We start from the raw sequence: 18,978 nt of genomic DNA, 5'->3' as shown, positions 1-18,978 counted from the left end.
CTGTTAGCCATTGAGACATGCCTTTGCCTTCGCGCTTCCCTACCCGCTCCCAGGGCACGCAGAAACTAGGCTCGTTTAATGTGAGGAAGATCAATTACCATTCCCTTCAGCAGAGCTTGGAGCCTGGGGTTCAGGTACCACAAGAGGTGTTTAGTGCTTGTCCTTTGGGGGTGGGAGCAAGGGGAGGAGTTCTGCAAATTAGTAAAGTCAAGAGAGCCTGTGTAATTTTAATTTTTCATCTTCTGGGAATCCCCAAAGAAGCAAGGTTTGACTGAAGGAGGCCAGGCAGCATTTGGGATAATTTCTAGAATTTATCTGTTTCCCTAAAGTAATTAGAATTCAGTTTCTCTGGATATAAACATCATGATGTGACACTTGTTAGGGTGCAGACAGCACCTCTTTAAATTTACGCAAGCCTGGTGCCAGCTAAGCCAGCAGAGGACGGCATATAGGGGCCACATGTAGTGACCTGTGGAATTGACCTGTTTCCTTGGGTGTGGCCTATAAAACATATTTCTTTGCTTGAAGGTGTGGAGGACTCATGGGAGAAATGTCTCCTTGGGCTTAGTGGTAGGAATAATAAGCCTGATGTTAATCGTGACTTTATTGAGCACATACAGACCTTGAACAAGTGGATTAGTGACCTCAGGATAAAGAGTTTCATATGGGAAGTTATTAGGAGATGAATTCTAAATATCAGTGTGGTCATCTCTACCCTAGGGCTTCATGGAAGTCTCGAGGTCAGAGTGGACCTCCTGGGCTGATCCAGAGCAGAACAGAAGACACCAGTGCTGATGAGTCCTGTCCTCATTTAGGAATCCAGCCATAAATGGGTGCTAGGTGCCAGGTATACCTAGTTCTCCAGTAATGCCTTGAAGGACTTACTGTCATTCAACTGGAGTAAATTAAGCTTCAGAGAAGTTAAGGTAGTTGCCCAAAATGTCACGGTTAGTAAGTGGTTGAATTGAAATTAAAATTCTGGTCCATTTTCAAATTCTATATTCAAAACTACTGTGTACCTCTGTTTAGTAGTGTTTTAATTTTCTGTTGCTGCTGTAACAAATTACCACAAATGTGGTGGCTTTAAACAACACAAATTTATTTTCTTCTGCTTCCGGAGGTCGGAAGTCCTACACAGATCTCACTGGCTGAAATCAAGGGGTCCGGCGGACTGAGTTCCTTCTGGAGACTCTAGGAGTGAACCCGTTTTCTTGCCTTTTCGCCCTGATGACCCTTTTACCATGTCATGAAACATGTTCTCAGGTTCCAGGGGTTACAGCATAGACATCTTTGCGGGGGAGCATTATTCTGCCTACCACAAGTAGTGTTTCTTCCAAGTATCTATCTTGTTTTTCATTTTTGTTATATCATGAATTGTGGAACTGGTTACTTCTCCCCTCTTCCCAGTGGTTTCTGGAAAGCATGCAGTCAAATACATAGCTTTCATCTCACCAAAGGTATGTGTGCTGTCTCACTACCTCTACCTTACCTTTCTGTGGCCCCCAGTTCTCTCACTGATTTTTACATTTATTCTGTTGCATCGAAGCTACATCTGAATGCACCTCAAAATTCTCTCTGAATCAAGAGTGGGCATAAATAATTAAATGAACCATAGCGGGTGACCTTTGCTACCCAGGGTTCCTAAGCAAGTGGCTTGGAGCTTAGGTTCCAGGAAGAATGTGCGGCCACCTCTGGAATTCACTCCTGAAGATGAGGGTGCCGCAGAAATCTACATGAAGTAAATTCACACCATGTTGGTGTGGAGTTTTAAGGTGTAGTTCTACCAGAGAGAGACTAATTGAAACATCTAGATTTCTATGTCTCTTTCTGGCCAGAAGTCACAACACTGTCTTCTAAAGTTTCCCTGCAGATACGTAAAAGACTTGTTGGATAAGATTTACTCCTAAAGAATTTTAGCATATTTGTCACCTGCCATTATCCCAGCAGATAGCTACTGGATATCTGAGAGCTTTATGATAATTTCATCATTCAGAAACTTCCACTTTCTTTTCTCCCTCAATTTCTTTCCATAAAAGCAGGTGCAGCCAAAGCTAGCTTTTCTGCACTAATGGACGTGTTGTAGCATGCATGATACAAAACAACTTTATTGACTTGGCAGTGCATCATAGGGTTGTCTGCAGTCTCTCTGTGCTCCTGTTACCTCTCACAGTCTGCTTGTACCGTGCTCATCAGTGTGTGCATTGGAGAAATTGGCTGAGGGGGTGGAGGGAGGAGTCCCGGCCCAAGGGCAGCTTTGGGGCATCTGAGCAGAGGCTGCCGAGAGCCCCTTCTAGGTTGGAATGGATTCTCTTGCCAACCACCATAACTTGCTTTTCAAATTTGCCACGTAGAGATTAGCTGTCAAGCCCTGTCAGCCACTCTGTGGATATTGATTGATGGCTGTCAGTGTTCATGCAAGGTGGCTTCGTGAGGGATGCTGAGATTGATCAGATGCTGACCTGGACTTCCCTCAGGGGGCCGCTGCAGTGGGATGTGATCAGAAAGGCTGAGGAAGCGTCGTGTCTCTGTCCTGCAGCCTGTATTCATGAGCCCTCACCCTGGAGAGACACCCCAAGCAGGATACGTAGACTAAAATGATGTGTGGTTCCACCTGTGTTCCCTGCATTCCTTCCTCCATAGGTGAGGCTTTGTCACAGCCCTATGGGTCAAGCTAGGAGGGCAGTGACCACAGCCTCCTGTAACTCACATGCTGGGCCAGGAGCTCCAAGCAGCTGGATGAACAGCCATGATCAGGGCCTCCCCAGGGTGAGTGGGGGGCAGGAGGGTTGTTAAATGGCTTGTAGCCTCCTGAGTATCAGGGTGAAGCTGAGCAGGGATTTGGGGCAAACAGGCGTTGCTCCCTACTTGGCCACAGAGGCCACATTGTCCCAGGAAACGGAGGCAGTAGGCAAGTCATGAAGGCTTCTTGGACCTCATAGCGCCCTTTCCCAACAACATGTGGCTGCAATCTGGCTTCAGTCACCGAGAAACACATCAATTGGCCAAGGCTTTAATCATCTCACCGGGAGTGGGAACCCATGTTAAGAGCTGAGGAACACAAGTGTATGGAGCTTTGGGTGTCTGTGCCTGGGGCGTGCCCAAGGCCTTTGCTCCAGAGTGGCCACGCTCACTCCCAGGCAGGGGGAGGACCCAGGCTTTCTGAAGGGCAGCCTGAGCCCCCCAGCTCCACAGCCTGCCCCCGGGCAAACACTGGGCCTTTGCTTCAGGAAGCCAGCATGCCCAGCACAAAGTGGGGAACAGTAAGGCAAGAAAATGCCGCCAGCAAAATGTATTTAATATAGGCTGTGACTTGCTGAAGGATGCTTTCCAGATGTGCTCTCCAGTAGGGTGCTGGAGAAGAAGGGCTAAGGTAATTTTCTAAAAACAGAAAGAGAAAAATCTGTTTTGTGTCACTGTACCAGAAAATTGCCATCAGTGCTTTTGCTTTGCCGTCCCAGGTCTAATATTAGCAGCATGTTTTTCAAATTATTTTTATTCTGCATAAGAGATTAGCAGTATTAACAAACTTACTGATATTTACTTGTTTGAAAAAATATGCCATTTTCCCCTAAACCCCTGGGAAAAAGTAGCTTTTCTTCAAATGCCGTTGTCCTACGAACTCATATGACCGAGAGGTTTTAAGCAACGCCGCAGGGTTCCTGGCTTCAGACGTCTCAAATTTGTTTTGGTCAAAGTTGCTACCTTCAATTCCATAAATGTAGCCTGTTCTAAGTAGGTAATCCAAGGGCCAGCAGAAGATAGACTGAGATAAGTGTTTCTCTGTCTTGAGCTTGCTGTGTGTTTTTGCTGCAAGGGCTTAATGTTGGCATGGACCAGGAATTGGGGAGAGATGAAGGGACGGGAAGTAAAAATTTATTGGGCAACGTATATTCTGGGTTCGGGGTGAGGCACTTTATATAATTGTCATTTAGGTCTCACAGCAGCCATTTAAAGTGACTGTAGATAGCATTGGACCCATTTCCCAGTTGAGGAAACTGAGGATGGGAGAAGTGAAACAACTTGCTAAGATGTAAGAGTATAAAAGGTGGGGCTGGGATTAGAAACAGATGCGTGTCATGCCCATGCCTGTCGTATTTGTTTCCCCTGACCCATTGAGAAGGCTTTCAGAAACTAAATGGCTCGAACTAAACACCAAGACTGTAAAGCCCTAATGTTCACATTGGGTTCAGAGATACATGTTAGTGGTTTCTTACACAAGCAGATTAATAAAGGGATCCTGTCTCCAGGTTCTGGATTTCTACTGGGTAGTCAAGACTTGCAGTCCTGTATGGGCACTGGTGCGATCCCAAAGACCCTCTTAATGAAGGGAAGCCTACTTCATTGATAGACTCACCACCCTCTTAGGCAGAGGTCTGTCTGCGTCCTCGGGCCCCTGCTGTACTCCTGCAGTGCATTCAGAGTGTTCTCTGAGGCTAAGTCAGTGGAACACTAGGAAGACGGCTCTGAAGAACAATCTGGTGCAATGGTGGCAAGAGGACAGCAATTATACACTTGATGACTTCCAATAAAATCCTGGGCTGTTACAGGCAGTTGCCAGTTCCTCTTCCAGTGAAGGCCAGCTACCACCACCCACGATGTCTGTGACTCTGAGCAGGAGCTTAACCTCTGTGACCCTCAGCTTTCTTGTATGTGAGATGAGGGATCCACTAGAAAAATCTTGGTCTCTGTACACAAAGGAAATCACATGCCTTGACACTAAAATCACGTGTAATGGCAGAATGGAACCATGAGTAAGAGTAATAATAATGCCTTGAAAACGAGTGTTTTTCCCCAAGTAGCTTCGAGTGCCTCATCGACTGCGTTTCTGAAGTGGAAGGGAAATCCAAGAGCTTAAGTTGTTAAGCAACATATTCAGGAACTCTGGTTAATTAGTGTCAGAGCCTGGATCCCATTCAAGATCTCACAATTCGTAGTCCAGGGCTCAATTCCACCAACCACACAGCTTGTGTCCAAGTATGGGATTTATCCTGGAAAAGCCTTTAAAGGATCAGGCTTATTCAGAATGAGTGAAATTGGGCATTTCTAGTATGTTTTTAACCTGTTGACCGGAACACTGTTTTCCTAAAAGTGTTACAGAAAAAGTAGGTAAATGATTTTTCCCCCACTGTCAAAAAACCATCTGCTGTTTGAGAAGACTGTCCTAGATTTTATCATTATCATTTTTCTATTTCCAGTTAGCATGCCTCCTTTAATACGATATTTTCTGCATAAACCACTGTTTTCTCCTCTGCAGATTTCCTAAGGCCCACTTGGCATTTGCTTTGGTTTCCTTTCTCTTAAGGGTGGGAAATTTTCTCTTTTGGAGGAAGATACGTTTCTGCTTTAGCATCTATTCATTTCATTTCGTTTTCTCAGAGAAAAACAATCAGGTTCATCACTGCTGTAGTCATGGAGATTTCATGTCTCCAGAAGAAATCCAGTTGTGGAATTTCTTTGTTAATCCTACTTTGGATGTTTAAGCTTTCTTGTCTGGGTCACTGCAGCCCAGGCAGGGAAGCCCCCTAAACAGGTTACAGTGTGATTCTTAACCCGGGGGGCAGGGGGAAGCATCTGAGGGGCTGTCCTGGGATGCTGGGATGGATAGCAGGTGCTCAGGCCATGGTTGGACAGATGAAGATCTGGGGTTCTAACAACCTACTAGACGCTTGGCTCCCCTCAGTGCCATGAACTCAGCACAGCCACAATCCACCTCCCTGTCTTCCTTGCAGACCTGTCCTCCCCTGGGTTCCCCCCAACCACGGCACCAGTGTCTGCTGAGTTGTCCATGCCTCGCTTCCGCCTCCTCTCTGCAGTCTTGACTTCCCTTCTAGCGATACCCGCCTCAGTGTATCCTCCTTTCTTCCTCTCCTTCCGGCCCTCAGTTCTTTCCTCTGCTTCACTGCTAGCTGCAGTCTCGTAAGTAACCGTCCCTCCTCCCACCTTTTCCTGTTTCCTGTCCCCTCTGCTGCTAGGACAGTGAGGGCACAGAGTAGATCTCAAGAAAATCTTGGCTAACAACTGAGAGACCCAAGAGTCTTCCCACTACACAGATCTGATCGTGTTACTTCTCTGTTTAAAATCCTTCAGTGGATCCCACTGCTTTTAAGACAAAATCCAAACCCCTGGGTCGTTCAGGGCTCTTTGTGACCTTGCTAGCACCATCTCTCATGCTGTGGTCCAGCCATCCCAAGTGAACCACTAATCAGTTTCTGGATGACGCATGTGTTAAGTGTAGTGGTTGTGAATAATCTCTGTTCCTGGAGTCAGATTGAGTGTGACCACATTCTAGCTCCACCACAAGCTCTACAACCTGGAGGGAATTACTTAGGCTCTCTTTGCCTCAGTTTTTCCCTCTGTAAAATGGGACTGATGGCATCACCTACTAAGGTTGTTGTGAGAATTAAATGCCTGAATACATGTCAAGCACCTAGATCAGCGCCTGGCACAAACAAACACTCCATTGTCGTTACCCTGGAATTACGCTGCTTCCTTCTGCCTGGAATACCCTCCTCCCTTTACCTGACAGATCCTCCCCATCCTCCAGGTCTCAGTCCCAATATCATGGCCTCTCTGAAACCAGCTTCTGTAGCTGGGTAGTGTTTGCTAAAAGCTTACGTTGTGGGATCAGAATGTGTGGTTTGAAATCCTGCTTCTCCAGCTCGCTGTTTGACTCTGATCTAAACTTGCTAAGCTGTGGTTTCCTCCTCTGTGACAGGAGGATGATAAAATAATAGTCTCTACCTTGTTCCAGTTGTCAGGAAGAAATATAAAGTGTGTAAAGACATACCGACCATACACTTAAGGCCTCTGTTCGTGTTAGGTATTACTTTTATTAGCAGCCTTTCTTTCCTTTTATCAAGAACTAGCCACTGTGTTATTATAATCTTTCTACTTGTTTCTCTCTGCTGATAGACTGTGAGTTATTTGAGTTGAGGGACAGGGAACTTATTCGTCATTCTATCACAGGCACTTGACACATCAGGCAGTCGATGGAATGCACAAGAATTCAGCTGCATTCATCCACACGTGTAGCCATTTGCACACCCTGCTTTAAGAGATTTCAGAGGACCGTGTTGGTAAGAGAAGATGTTGAGAAGGAAAAATCTTTGGGGGATAACTGTTTTCTTTTTTTGGAAGGTATTGAAGACTGGAGGTTAATTGGTACTGCACCATTTCATTTGGCCCAATGGTGACTGGGGAGGGAAGAGGAAGCTTATCCTGGAGAAGGGCTGGAACTTGACTCCCAAAACACAACACATGCTGTATCGGTGGGATTCGGCACATCATACCTGTTTTTAAACAGAGTTTTGCTGTAAATATTTAACAACTGGCTCTCTAAGAACAACACATGGCCCTGATTTGTAGTGTTCGCTGATGACTGTAGTGTAAACACTCCCACCAAGGCTGCTTTCGAGCTCCACTGTGATGTTAACTAACTTGCAAAATTCCTGAAAATCTACCAGTCAGCCAGTAATGAGCTGGCTCCAGCACATCGCTATATTAACTTCTTCTTCCGTATGTTTTTCTATCTGTAAAGTCTGAATCCTGAAATGTGACCATCCTGACTCCAAGTATAAATGTCAGGGGGAGGTGGGTCAAATGTGAAAGAATCTTGGAAATGTTAGTGTCTTAGCAGTACTACATGCACTCACAATTATTTGGAAACGCTCTTTTCTATCCACCGGCTGGGTTCGTCCTAGGGCCTGGATGTATGCTAATGATCTTCTCTCAAAAAACAGCCTGTCCGGGGTTCTGCTCAGAGCAGTATATCTAGTTTTATCCTCCCAATCAGGGCTATGCTCTCTGCAGCAGACTGACTCAATTAGCCTTTCATTCCAGAGTCCAATTGTGAGTCAATTCTGAGGTTGTTAAGCAAAATGAGTCTGGTGGCATTAGCCTCGCGCTGAAGGACAGTAATCCACATGACGGTGCTGTTCAGTTAATAGTCTGCTCGAGAGACTAGGAGAAACAGGAGACAAGAAGTCAGAGCGACCTTTCACCCATTTTTGGGGGACAGACCAGGAGTGCAGGGCTGCCAGGTCAGAGAGCTGTTCAGAGTTGTGTGCAGAACTGGAACCCCAGCTGCCTACACTGCAATTGGCCTCTGCAAAGTTAGAAGCCCAGTACCACTAGATCATTAACTTTCATGACCAGGAAAATTCTTCTGAAATTAATACTCAATCCAAGCTGGATGCCATTCGAGCCAGTTGAGTAAGCCTGAGCCACCTTTAGGGATTTCCTCTGAAAAATAAATCCTTTAACCAGGCTACAGAAAGTGGCCAGGTTTTATGCCCTTCACTGTGTTCAATTATAGTCAAAAAACATCAACTAGGCTCAGACCGTGGGAGAGATCCAGGCGCACACACAGGCACATGCGCAGCCTCGTTTGCAGGATTTTGCCAAGCCACTTAGCTTCAGCACATGGCCCTGCTTGGGCAGCATTATAAAGGGCCTCTCTGAGGAGCGTCAGGTGCTGTGCAAAGAAAATAAAGCAGAGCTCCAGCACTTGCCCCGGGAATCACAGAGATGGAACCAGGCACAGGACTCAGATCGTGCAGATAAGGGAGCTCTCCCACACCTTGTTTACAAGGGTCCAGGGAGAAAACGATCCCATAGGAACACCATGCAGCCTTGTGCCGTGAATTCACATAATTTCATCAGGCCTTTTAATCCCCTTCTAGTTAAAGTGGTAGGAAAGGGACACATCTGTGCTTCCTCCAGGCCTTTCACAAACCTTTGTGATCTCCACACATCCTACCGTGCTCTGCCCCACCAATGCAAGCTTGTTTATATCCTAAAGCATGCTAAGTAAATACCGTCCCTTGAGTGCAAAGAATTAAAAACCAGCGCTGGGTGTGCTGATTGCCAACTCGGGTGAGCTAAAGAGAAGAAAGCTGAGACAGCCCTCCATTGTCTCCCATAATTGCCAGATCACTTAAATTCTCTTGAAGTCCATTGTGTTCTTCACATAGAAACAGAGCTGTTGTCTGCTGAGATGACCTCAGAGGTGGCCCAGCTTTCATTCAGAATTTCTCCAACAATATCCTCTTCAGATTGAGAAACAGCCAGTTGGCCACAAAGAACCCTCCTTCTCCCCAGACCAGCATGTCTGCAGCCCCTCTCCACTTCTGGGTCTCTGCAGCTTCACCACCCCGCAGGGCTTCTGGGTGTACTGTGTTGGCTCCTAGAGAGTTCCCAAACTGCAGACAGATGCGGCACTTACATCAGTGGATCCTCCGGGCACCAGCTCCAACCACAGGCCCACCGCACCCAGTGAAAGACAGTGAAACCGTTGCCAAATGAGCCTCACCTGTCCCTCTTGCCTTTCCCTTCAGTTCCAGAAAGGCCAGCTCCTCCTCCGTGTCACTTGGCTGGAATAAATCACTGCCCCCAAGGCTGGTGGATGAGAGATGACTTACGAGACAGATACACGTATTTTTAAAGCCAGTAGGAATTACGAGAGCAGATGGGCTGTAGGATCCTATTTGGATGCCAGGGACACGTTTCTGTATAAAGTAAATATTTTCCCAGTGTGGATCTCCGGTGAGTACGTAGAGAAGTGTGTTTCCTAAAGATGCAAATAAGTCTAGTCAGAAATAAATATTGAATGGAAACTTCAAAGTATCTAGATTTCTATAGTTATAGGCCCTGAAGACTTCTCTGCAAATAAGCAGACACACAGGTGGGCGAGGGCTCGGGGAGGGAGGAGACGGTTGGGGGGTTGTATAAGAGAGGATGCTAACATTTTAAGAGTTTATGTTTTCTATATTTTTGGGGGTGGAAAAAGGCATATCCACAAAGGAATAAAGAAAAGTTATGTCTGTCCGGAGGTTTAGGGTATTTTAAAGCACACCCCCCCTTTCTTCCTATTGCAGATCTCGCCTTGCGGATTTTTTTACCAACTGCCAGCCGGAGTCAAGGTCCGTCAGCAGCTGTCTAAAGGAAAACTATGCTGACTGCCTCCTTGCCTACTCAGGCCTCATTGGTAAGAACAGGGAGAAGCGGGATGGGAGAAAAGTCTGGTTTACAGATACTCACAGACTCTTTCCATTGTAGCCCGCTGCTATCTGTGAGAGTAAAAACCTCCCAGTAACCCTCTGGACTAGGGGTTTGATAGTAGGCCCTTTAGGACTCGCCTGTAAAAAAAAGGGAAAAAGAGAATAATGGAGGCACAAAGGCAAAGGCAGGAAGCAGGGATTATTAAAGAGCAGGAAGGTGGCAAGGGTGAAGACCTGTGAAGTGTCTCCGGTGGAGAACTGACTGCGCAGAGCAAAAGTAGGAGAGAAGCATAGTGTGGAAGAGGGAGCGAGTCAGACCAAATTAATTGAATCAGAGGACTTAGGAGAAAGGGAATGTGGAAGTCATTCAGTCTGGGGAAATCAAAAAGGCTGTTTCCCAGAAACGGCCTGTTGGAAAGAAAACCCCTTAATACTGGGGTCCTTCTCAGCATTAATATTCTTGGTAAGTCAGCTCCTTGTGTGCAGGCTTTAGAAGAACCAGGTTGTCAGCATTCAGGAGAACAGTGCAATTCAACAAGGCACTGGTGAGTTGGAAGAGAGCCAGAAGTGAAGAACGTTTGTGCCCATGGATAAACAGGGCAGGCAGGAGGCGAGGTGGGTGCTCCAGGTACCAGTGACTGCAGAGGCCTTGGTGGCAGGGTTCTGTCACAATTGACATTTGAGAACAAGCACATAGCGAAGGCTGTGGAGGGATGAGGGAAATCATGGTTGTCAGAAGCTGACGCCTCAGCCAGGGTGTGAGTTCCTGCCAGGATCACACAAGTCACCAGGCAGGAAGAACTTCCCCCCCAAGAATGATGGCACGGACTGATTTCCTTGTAACCAGAGTGTCTTCGGCCAGAACCACTGGGAAAATCAATGACGGTACTTAAGGCAAGGATATTACAGGTGCCTGCACACTCCTCCCAACTGTTTTTTGAAAGGATACCTGTGCTCTCTTGGGAAATACCTTTCAGCAGTTATTGACCATTCTTATGGATATGTCAAATGAATGCATCTTCCTTAAGTCAGTATTCCAAATTTGCATGTAGTCTCTCCTCTCCTTAAATAAGTTAGTCCCTAGTAGAGATGACTTAACGACTATGGAATTACAGGTTTAAGAAATAACAGAAGTAATTAAGACATGCTCTTTGTAAAAAGTTAAAAAAATACAGAGAAACACAAAGGAGACAGTGTTTCAGATCTACAGCTCCTCTGCCAGATGTACTCACTGTTAACACCTTCGTGCCTATCCTTCTAGGCATACATCTTCATTAAATCCTCCAGGAGTGGCCAAGGTGCAGTGCTGCCAGGCATTTCTGGCTTGGCAAACTGTTACGTGCCTGAGGGGGATGAAATCCTCATCATTGAAGGGAATAACTGGTTGAGGCAATGCATTCTGTGGACCAAAATTTATTTCTCTCTTGGACCCAGATCTCTCCCTCCGCACTAGTCTTTGGGTTCTAACTTCTTTCAGGACAAAGCTTGTTCCTGCTTCTTCCTTGTGTTGGAGGTCCACTGTGGCATCCAGGCATACTGTGGGTGCTTAGCAGACATACTTTAACCTCTTCACTAAGTGTTTGGGGTAGCTGTTGCTTTCTCGCCCAAAGTTGGGAGCTCCCTATCTGCCATGGGGTGAAGTTCTCATTCTGAGGTGTAACAGGATATTATTTAGTTCAAGTCAGTAAGGAATGTAGGGCAAAGAAGATGTGCTGTTGACCCAGAAGAGCTTACAAAGAAATTCTTTTTCTGTTTCTGAACCAAATATATCCTGTGGATCACTGACCACCTATTACATCTTACTTCCAAAAAACATATAAAAACAGAAGACTTCTTGGCATGAGTAGGCCTTGCCTGGTGCGAGCCACCCAGAGAAGACATTTGGGTTGTGTTAAGTATAAATGCGTTGTTTATTTGTGCCAGTACAGAACTCATCAGGAAAACATGAATACAGGGAGATGTACGCCAGAGAGACCACCCAGCATTTCTGTGAGGACTTTTGAGGACTTCTGAGACAAATACTCTAGGAGCCATTTGCTTAGAGAATTTCCACTGTTTGTTTCCAATTCCTTCACAGCTTGGAAGAGTTTAAATCAGTTGAGGCTAGTGAGCAGAGGCCTTGTTACATACATTCAGGATGCGGGGTGACCCATAAGGATTGCTTCTAAGCTTCCCTGTGTTTCTCTGAAGAAGCCATTTGCTTCTGAGGGAAGTGGATTCAAAGTCCTAAAAGGAGTTTTAAGATACGTAAAACCGGTTCTATCTATTTGTGAAGATTAATGACATTTTCAAGAAAGTGCAAGGGATTTGGCAACTCATGCATTCTAAGTTAATTCTTTCCTGCTGCATGACATCCATACCATTTGTGCAGAAAAAAAATTTCCTAAGTGCAGCTCAAGGAGTTTTGTTATAATTTTTTAAGTAAATGTGTAAATTATTTTATGTGCTCAAGATAAATTGCCAAGAAAATGCACTGCTTAACATAATTTCCCACTCAGCAAACACAATGTTTGTAATTATCCATGGTGCATCCACCATCAGAGGAACACTTGTTTCTTTTTAGGCTATAGAAAAGTCTGTATCATCACACAAGAATAAAACACCTTGTTTTTACTCTTTTAGGTACAGTCATGACCCCCAACTACATAGACTCCAGTAGCCTCAGCGTGGCCCCGTGGTGTGACTGCAGCAACAGTGGGAATGACCTGGAAGAGTGCTCGAAATTTTTGAATTTCTTCAAGGACAATACATGTCTTAGTGAGTTTAAAAAAAATCAGAAACACACAGACGTTTTCCTCTCCAAGCTCAAGCGCTACCTTTGTGTTTCTTGTGTCTGCCTTCTCTATCTCCCTCTGTGTCTCTTTTCCTGATCACTGATGGTGAACCCGACTCCTTTTGGCCACACTGGGTAATGCAGCAGGAACAAAGCAAGTGATGGACTGGGCCCTGCCAAGACTGTGAATCCAAGGACCTGAGAGAGCAAGAGATTCAAATAACTGAGGGTACATTGTGTGGGAAAGAACATTGCTACCCACAGATCAAATTTTGATCTTGGCAACCAGCACAAAGTCTCTTCCAAAGGTTCTTAAAACCTGGGCAGAATATACAATGTGAAAAGCTCAGACAAATTAGGTGGGGGTAGGCCTCCAAGGGCTCTCGGAGAAAAATTAGAATGTTAACGTCAGTACCCCCCGGATGTTCAGGGTTGGCTCAGAGGAGAAGCAATTCTTGAGTGGGATAAGCTGCTGATGTAGCCAGGAGCCTCAGGATGTTGGTTATCTCAGGAGATGAAAAAAGCATTGGGGCAGAGGCAGGGTGGGGGCTCCTTGGGAACAGTATCAGTTATTATTGCAGTGTCCTTTAGGCAATTTGGAAACTTGTTTCCCAAAGGGAGAGGGATAGAGAGAAATGTACTGATGTGAGCAATGACATTTATCAGAAGAACTCCAAAAGCACCATGCCAGGTCTCCCTTCTATCCACTGAGACATGCACACTTGAGGTGACGGTCCAGCTGAGATGCTTGAGTACCTCACTGACATTTTGTGACAGCCACCATTAATTTGTTTGGTGCCTTCTATGTGTACAAACAAACTCTGTAGGGAGTGTAGTATATACATTATCTTGTTTACTGTAATCTGCACAAGAATCCTAGGACATGTAAGTTTTGTGTTATCTCCATTTCACAGTTGAGTGAATGGCTGGTGTTCACATGGCCCATCTATGCCAGAGATGGGATCCAAAGCCTGAGTTCCTTCTTCTGCAGCCCCCCATCCCGGAGGGCTTTTGGGTCATGCCTGATACTGACAGGCCCACTGGACAAGAACATATGCCTGGACATCAGGGACCAGGTGTGACTTCCTGGTGAGAGGCGTGGACCACATTTCTAGGAACCAAGGTTCAGCCACTCCTCTGAGAGCCATGTCCTCAAGTGACAATTTCTCCATGATACTCTGCTGTATGGTGACTGATTTCTTGAAGAATTAGCTAGCAACTTACCATGTGCACATGAAATGCTTTTAAGTGTTTCTTCAAAAACCTCTTAATTGTTTCCTTTGTTGAAAAGACAAATCTGAGTGATTTGCTCACTAGGTACTTGAGTAATGTGGCTATAACTAAATGCTTTGATCATCTTAAAACTAAAAGATGCTTTTGGACACTTGAAATTCAAACCCACAAAGCTAGTCTCAAGTATAGAGACATTTGCTAAGACATTGGGCATACCATGGAACTACACGTTGGACCTCTTGTTTGGTCTTGACTTAAAAAAATAATAATTATATATATATTCTTTTTCACATCCTGCATGCTCTTCTGGCAGAATACAAGTTTTAATGCAGATAAAGCAATGACAATAGAGATCAGTATGAAAAAAGATTATACTCATCATGCTGGCTGGAAAACCACTCCCTCACAGAGAAATTAAAGTTGTCCCTGCTTAATAATATTTTCGTGAAGGGAGAATAGTCTGGTATCTTATTGCTAATGACTGTTCAATAAAAATAAGTACATTTGATCTTCAGCAGGGACTAAAGCCAGCCAGAATTTTTCAGAGTCATTCCATTTATACTTTGATTAGAAGAGGCACAGCATACCAAAGACACAGGGCTGTAGCTTCAGTCTCTTGCAGAACGCCCTAGAATAGAAGGAATTGGAATTTGTAGATTCCAACCCAAATGCAGTAACCTAATTCTGCTCCCTTTAGATTAACAAAAACATCTCTCAGATTCCTCAATCATGAACACAGCTTCCACCTGTTGGTTACTTCTGGTTATTGGGGAGGAAACAGTTGTTTTTAAGCCAAGAGCGTGGCAGACGTGAGGGGAAAAGAGAAGGAGGAGGTAGAGATCGAGGTGAGATATCAGTTACTGTCACTCAAGTCTTTGTTCAGAATGCCACCTTCGCCTCCCTGGACCACTTCATCTAAACTGCAGCTCCCTACTCCCACCCCAGTGCCCTCTGTACCCCACCTCTGCTTCATTTTTCTCCAAGCATTTCTCACCGCCTAATGTGTTGTATCTTCTACTTCTTTGTCTCTCCAAGTAGAATGTGACCTCTGTGAGGTCAGGGACTTTTGTCTGTTTTTGCTGTCATTGCTCTTCACTGCTGCATCCCCAGCACAGAGCAGTGCTTGGCACTTACTGGATGTTCCATTGACATTTGAATGAATGAATGAGCAAGTGAACAGACTCCCCAAGTGGCAAAGCAAACTCGCGGGAAAGCGCAAGTAGTTTCAGTCAATGGCAAGGGCCTCCTGAATCTACACGTCTTAACGAGAAAAGGGAAGATTTTATTTGTTGTTGTTGTTCTGGGTCATTCAAGGAAACCAGTCCCTCATGTGCCTCTTTCTTTATATGCCACCCACCCATTAAACCATGTAACATGGCTAGGAGCATAAAAAGCATTTATATTAATTTGAAGCTGTTTCTCACAGCCTAAAAGGTGTAAAGTTCTAGAAAACAAGCTTCCAATTTGCTGAACTTAAAGGATAACAACTTTAGAACAAAATGTCACTTCTAAGAGGAAGATTAGGCTTAAATTATTCTGTCTTGTGTATCGAAAAATGCCAGCTAAGAGACATATATTAACAATTTGCACATTCAGGTCCCAAATGGAGGAGTTTGATTTCTTATACAATGAATATGAAATAAAAAATTCCTAAATCCAGACCAAATCCCTGAAGACCTGATTAAAAACTGTTTTTTATTCATTTGGGGGAGGGGAACAACACACAACCAATTTACTCTTGCCATAAAAACAATCTAATCCCATGAAATTGTAATAAGCTTTTAAAGTTTTACGTTTTAAACTTTTCATTTAAGCAAGGCTGCTCCTACCTAATTATGTAGATTTTGTTTGGAAGACTGGGAGCAGAAAGGGAAAAAAATAATCTTACTTAAATTTTCACTATATATTGATGAGGTTTGGGGTAGGTTTTTCTCTTAAAGAAACTGGTTGCATTTTGCTTTGAACAATGCCTGGCTCATAGTAGGTGCTTGTGGTAGTGAATCACGTTTTTTGCTGTTTCATTTTACTGCCTGTTAAATTAGTGTGAATGCCATCAAGTCGCCTCAGTCTCATAATTAAGAATGTTGTCCTTTAAAAAAAAAGCATTAGTTAGTTTGCTTTTTGTATAGAATCTTGATAGAGCACAAGGATTTTCTTGGAAGATGGGACAGTGACTATGATCCCAAATAACAGGTCCAAGGCTGGGTTTCAGAGGGCTCAACTGATGAGTATTTTAGGGCAAGAATCTTGCTTACCACCTGCAACATAAATATGAGCACAATAAATATTTGCTGCACTTGGAGCATAGCTAAGTGTCCAGCTCAGTGTCTAATGAATGAATTGATTTTTGAGCCAATGGCCAGCTCTCAGCTCATGTAGGGTGGATGGATGGATGGGTTTTGTTCAGAGAAGTCCAGTGCTGCAATCAGAATTCCTAGTGAGCCTCTCTGGCTTCATGTATCCTGTCTGTTACATTTGCTGCTTGACTTTGAAATTGGATTTCCTCCTGTTTTACTGCAGAAAATGCAATTCAAGCCTTTGGCAATGGCTCCGATGTGACAGTGTGGCAGCCAGCCCTCCCTGTTCAGACCACCACTGCCACCACCACCACAGCCTTCCGGGTCAAGAACAAGCCCCTGGGGCCAGCAGGGTCTGAGAATGAAATCCCCACTCATGTTTTACCACCTTGTGCAAATTTACAGGTAAGGGTGGGGGCCGAACTCCCTGTTGGAACTCACTTCTCGGGGGAACACAGACTCATTTTCTGAGATGCGTTTAGAAGTAGATGGCAGATGCTACTCAGGTTTGAATCTTCAAAGTGCATTTTAACCGTGATAAATGGAGATTGGGAAGTGCCGTAGAGTGGAGAGAAAGAAGGGCTCTGGAAGTGATTCTGCCATTTACTTGGGGTGTGGCTGTGGTTAAGGCCCTTGTGTCTGGCCTTGGTGTCTTTACCGATAAAGTGAGGAGGCTGGACAGGTGAATCCTTAAGCTTTCTGCTTGTGGAGGGGTAGAGTTGAGTTGGCTATTTATTTATTTACTATGCTTATTCTGTGTTTTCTAGAAGCGGCATATTGAAAAGAAAGGAACTCTTGGGTTTGTTGACATCACTGACATATAACTTAACATGGAGCATTTAACTCTATCTAAAGGTGAACCAGACACAGTGTTACTAGTGAAGGGTTAACTCAAATGTAGAGTCTGGTATGGGTTCATTCTTCAGGAACAGAAGAAAATGCTCTTCCGCAGCAAGAGGAGCTGTGAGGAGCTGCCCTGCAAACTCCTCAGGTGACTGAACCCAGTGACAATGGCCAAGAGACTTTGGGGTTAATCCAGTTCTCCAAGGCCAGAACCACAATGACACACTAATGGCGGCTTCCTGACTTTAATCAAAGCAGAGTGTTTATTCTGCCTTTTTATTGATTTTTTTTATAGTAATGAGTATTCAGCTATTTGGCAAGATATTACATATTAATATGTTCACAAGGTATTTTCACCCACTTTACCTCTTTGGATGTTATCCTCCTGACAGCTGCAGGAGAGATGCCGTTATTATAGTATTAGCAGCTTGTTCTTTCGTTTGGGGACACGGGGGCTCTTCGAAGTCGCACTTTTGCTGGAGCCTGCAGAGCTAGTGAGGCACAGAACCAGCGCTGGGAATCTAGGAGCCTCATGTTCTTTTCATGATTCCCTCTGTGTTTGGGGGGTAGCGGTGACCACATGGTGACTTCTGCCTCCTGCCATGCTAGGGAAAGGGATGTTTGCCAGGAACCGTGATGTCACTTCACACTTGTCACTGGAATACATCATCCCTTCTCTCCCCCCACCATCCAAGGATCAGCCTCGCCAGAATGCTCACCAGAAACCTTCTTTTGCCAACTATCTGCTTGATTCACAGCCTACTTTGTTCCTTAGAAAGTATTGGGGCAGTTTTTCCACTTCTGATGCGCTTGCTATCTTCTTGTCCCTAATGTCTCCCCTCTTTCTCCTGGATATCCTACATGCCATTCATCTGAGCTTTGGTGTCTGTCCTCTGTCTTTCGTTGTCTCCACTGCCCAACACACACCGTTAGACACGCTCACACACACAACACTAAGGAGAAGGCAGGTAGGGAAGCCACACTGCCTAGGGTGAACCAGATGTGCTTCATACTTCTAAAGCATTTCCAAAGCACTTCCCATCTCCAAAGCGCTATGCAGAAGATGCTGGAACTCAGAGGAGGCTTGGGGAATACTATAGCATTTAACTGCTACACCCTACCGCAGAGCCCTGAGGTTCAGGGAGGGGAAGTGACTTGTACAAAGTCCCCCAGCTGGTTAGGGGTGGGTTTAGAGCCAGACTTAGCAGGGAAGAAACAGGGTCTCTTCTTTATCTCTGGTCAGTGCTCAGCATCCTGCTTCCTCCTAGGTCAGCCTTCTGCTCTTGTTGGGTCCACGCAGATTCTAGCATCAGTAAAGACACGTAGCCAGATGAGGGATAAGACCTTGTTATCATAAGGTTGTAACAGTGGGCCCGAGGTGGTTCCTGACCAGTAGAAGAAGCAACAGGGCTGCAGTAAAACCAGATTCTTCTCTGCACGTGTCTCATTGCAGCGAGCATGACTGCAGAGGCAGTGTTCATCCTGTTTATGAAGCCCCTTCTGTGTTTTGGAAAGTTCATGGAGATGGGATTCAAAAATGATTGTTGTTCTCAGGGAATTTACAAATAGGGGGAAGATGCAGCTTGTCCACATCTTTGGAAGGTCAGACTAAGGTGATAGATGACGTCTCAGAAGAGTAGTCATCACTGGAAACTCCATGAAATTAGTTTCCCCCATGAGAGAGGAGTCTGTCAGCCATAAGGGGGTGTTCTCCCCACCTCCCTGCCCCCCGCCCCCACATCACAGCACCTGACTTTGGCTTCCTGTGATGCAGTGCATGCACCTTGGCCACACAGTATTTTGCCTCCAACACAGACCTGCCCAACCACCCCTC

At 45.1% G+C, this 18,978-nt stretch overlaps 1 protein-coding gene across 3 annotated transcripts in view; it reads left to right on the top strand.

Moving 5' to 3' along the window:
• Nucleotides 1-18,978, top strand: part of GFRA1 (GDNF family receptor alpha 1) — a 211,836-nt gene that overhangs the window by 169,586 nt on the left and 23,272 nt on the right. For all 3 annotated transcript variants that reach the window (XM_046654232.1, XM_046654234.1, XM_046654233.1), the window contains 3 exons: nucleotides 9,876-9,985; nucleotides 12,621-12,755; nucleotides 16,525-16,706. In XM_046654232.1, coding sequence (XP_046510188.1) covers nucleotides 9,876-9,985; nucleotides 12,621-12,755; nucleotides 16,525-16,706 — 427 coding nt within the window. The remainder of the gene's footprint in view (nucleotides 1-9,875; nucleotides 9,986-12,620; nucleotides 12,756-16,524; nucleotides 16,707-18,978) is intronic.

Source organism: Equus quagga, chromosome 2, assembly GCF_021613505.1.
Source record: "Equus quagga isolate Etosha38 chromosome 2, UCLA_HA_Equagga_1.0, whole genome shotgun sequence".
Taxonomy (NCBI): domain Eukaryota; kingdom Metazoa; phylum Chordata; class Mammalia; order Perissodactyla; family Equidae; genus Equus; species Equus quagga.
Note: the sequence above shows the minus strand (reverse complement) of the source record. Positions and strands in the feature narration are given on the sequence as shown.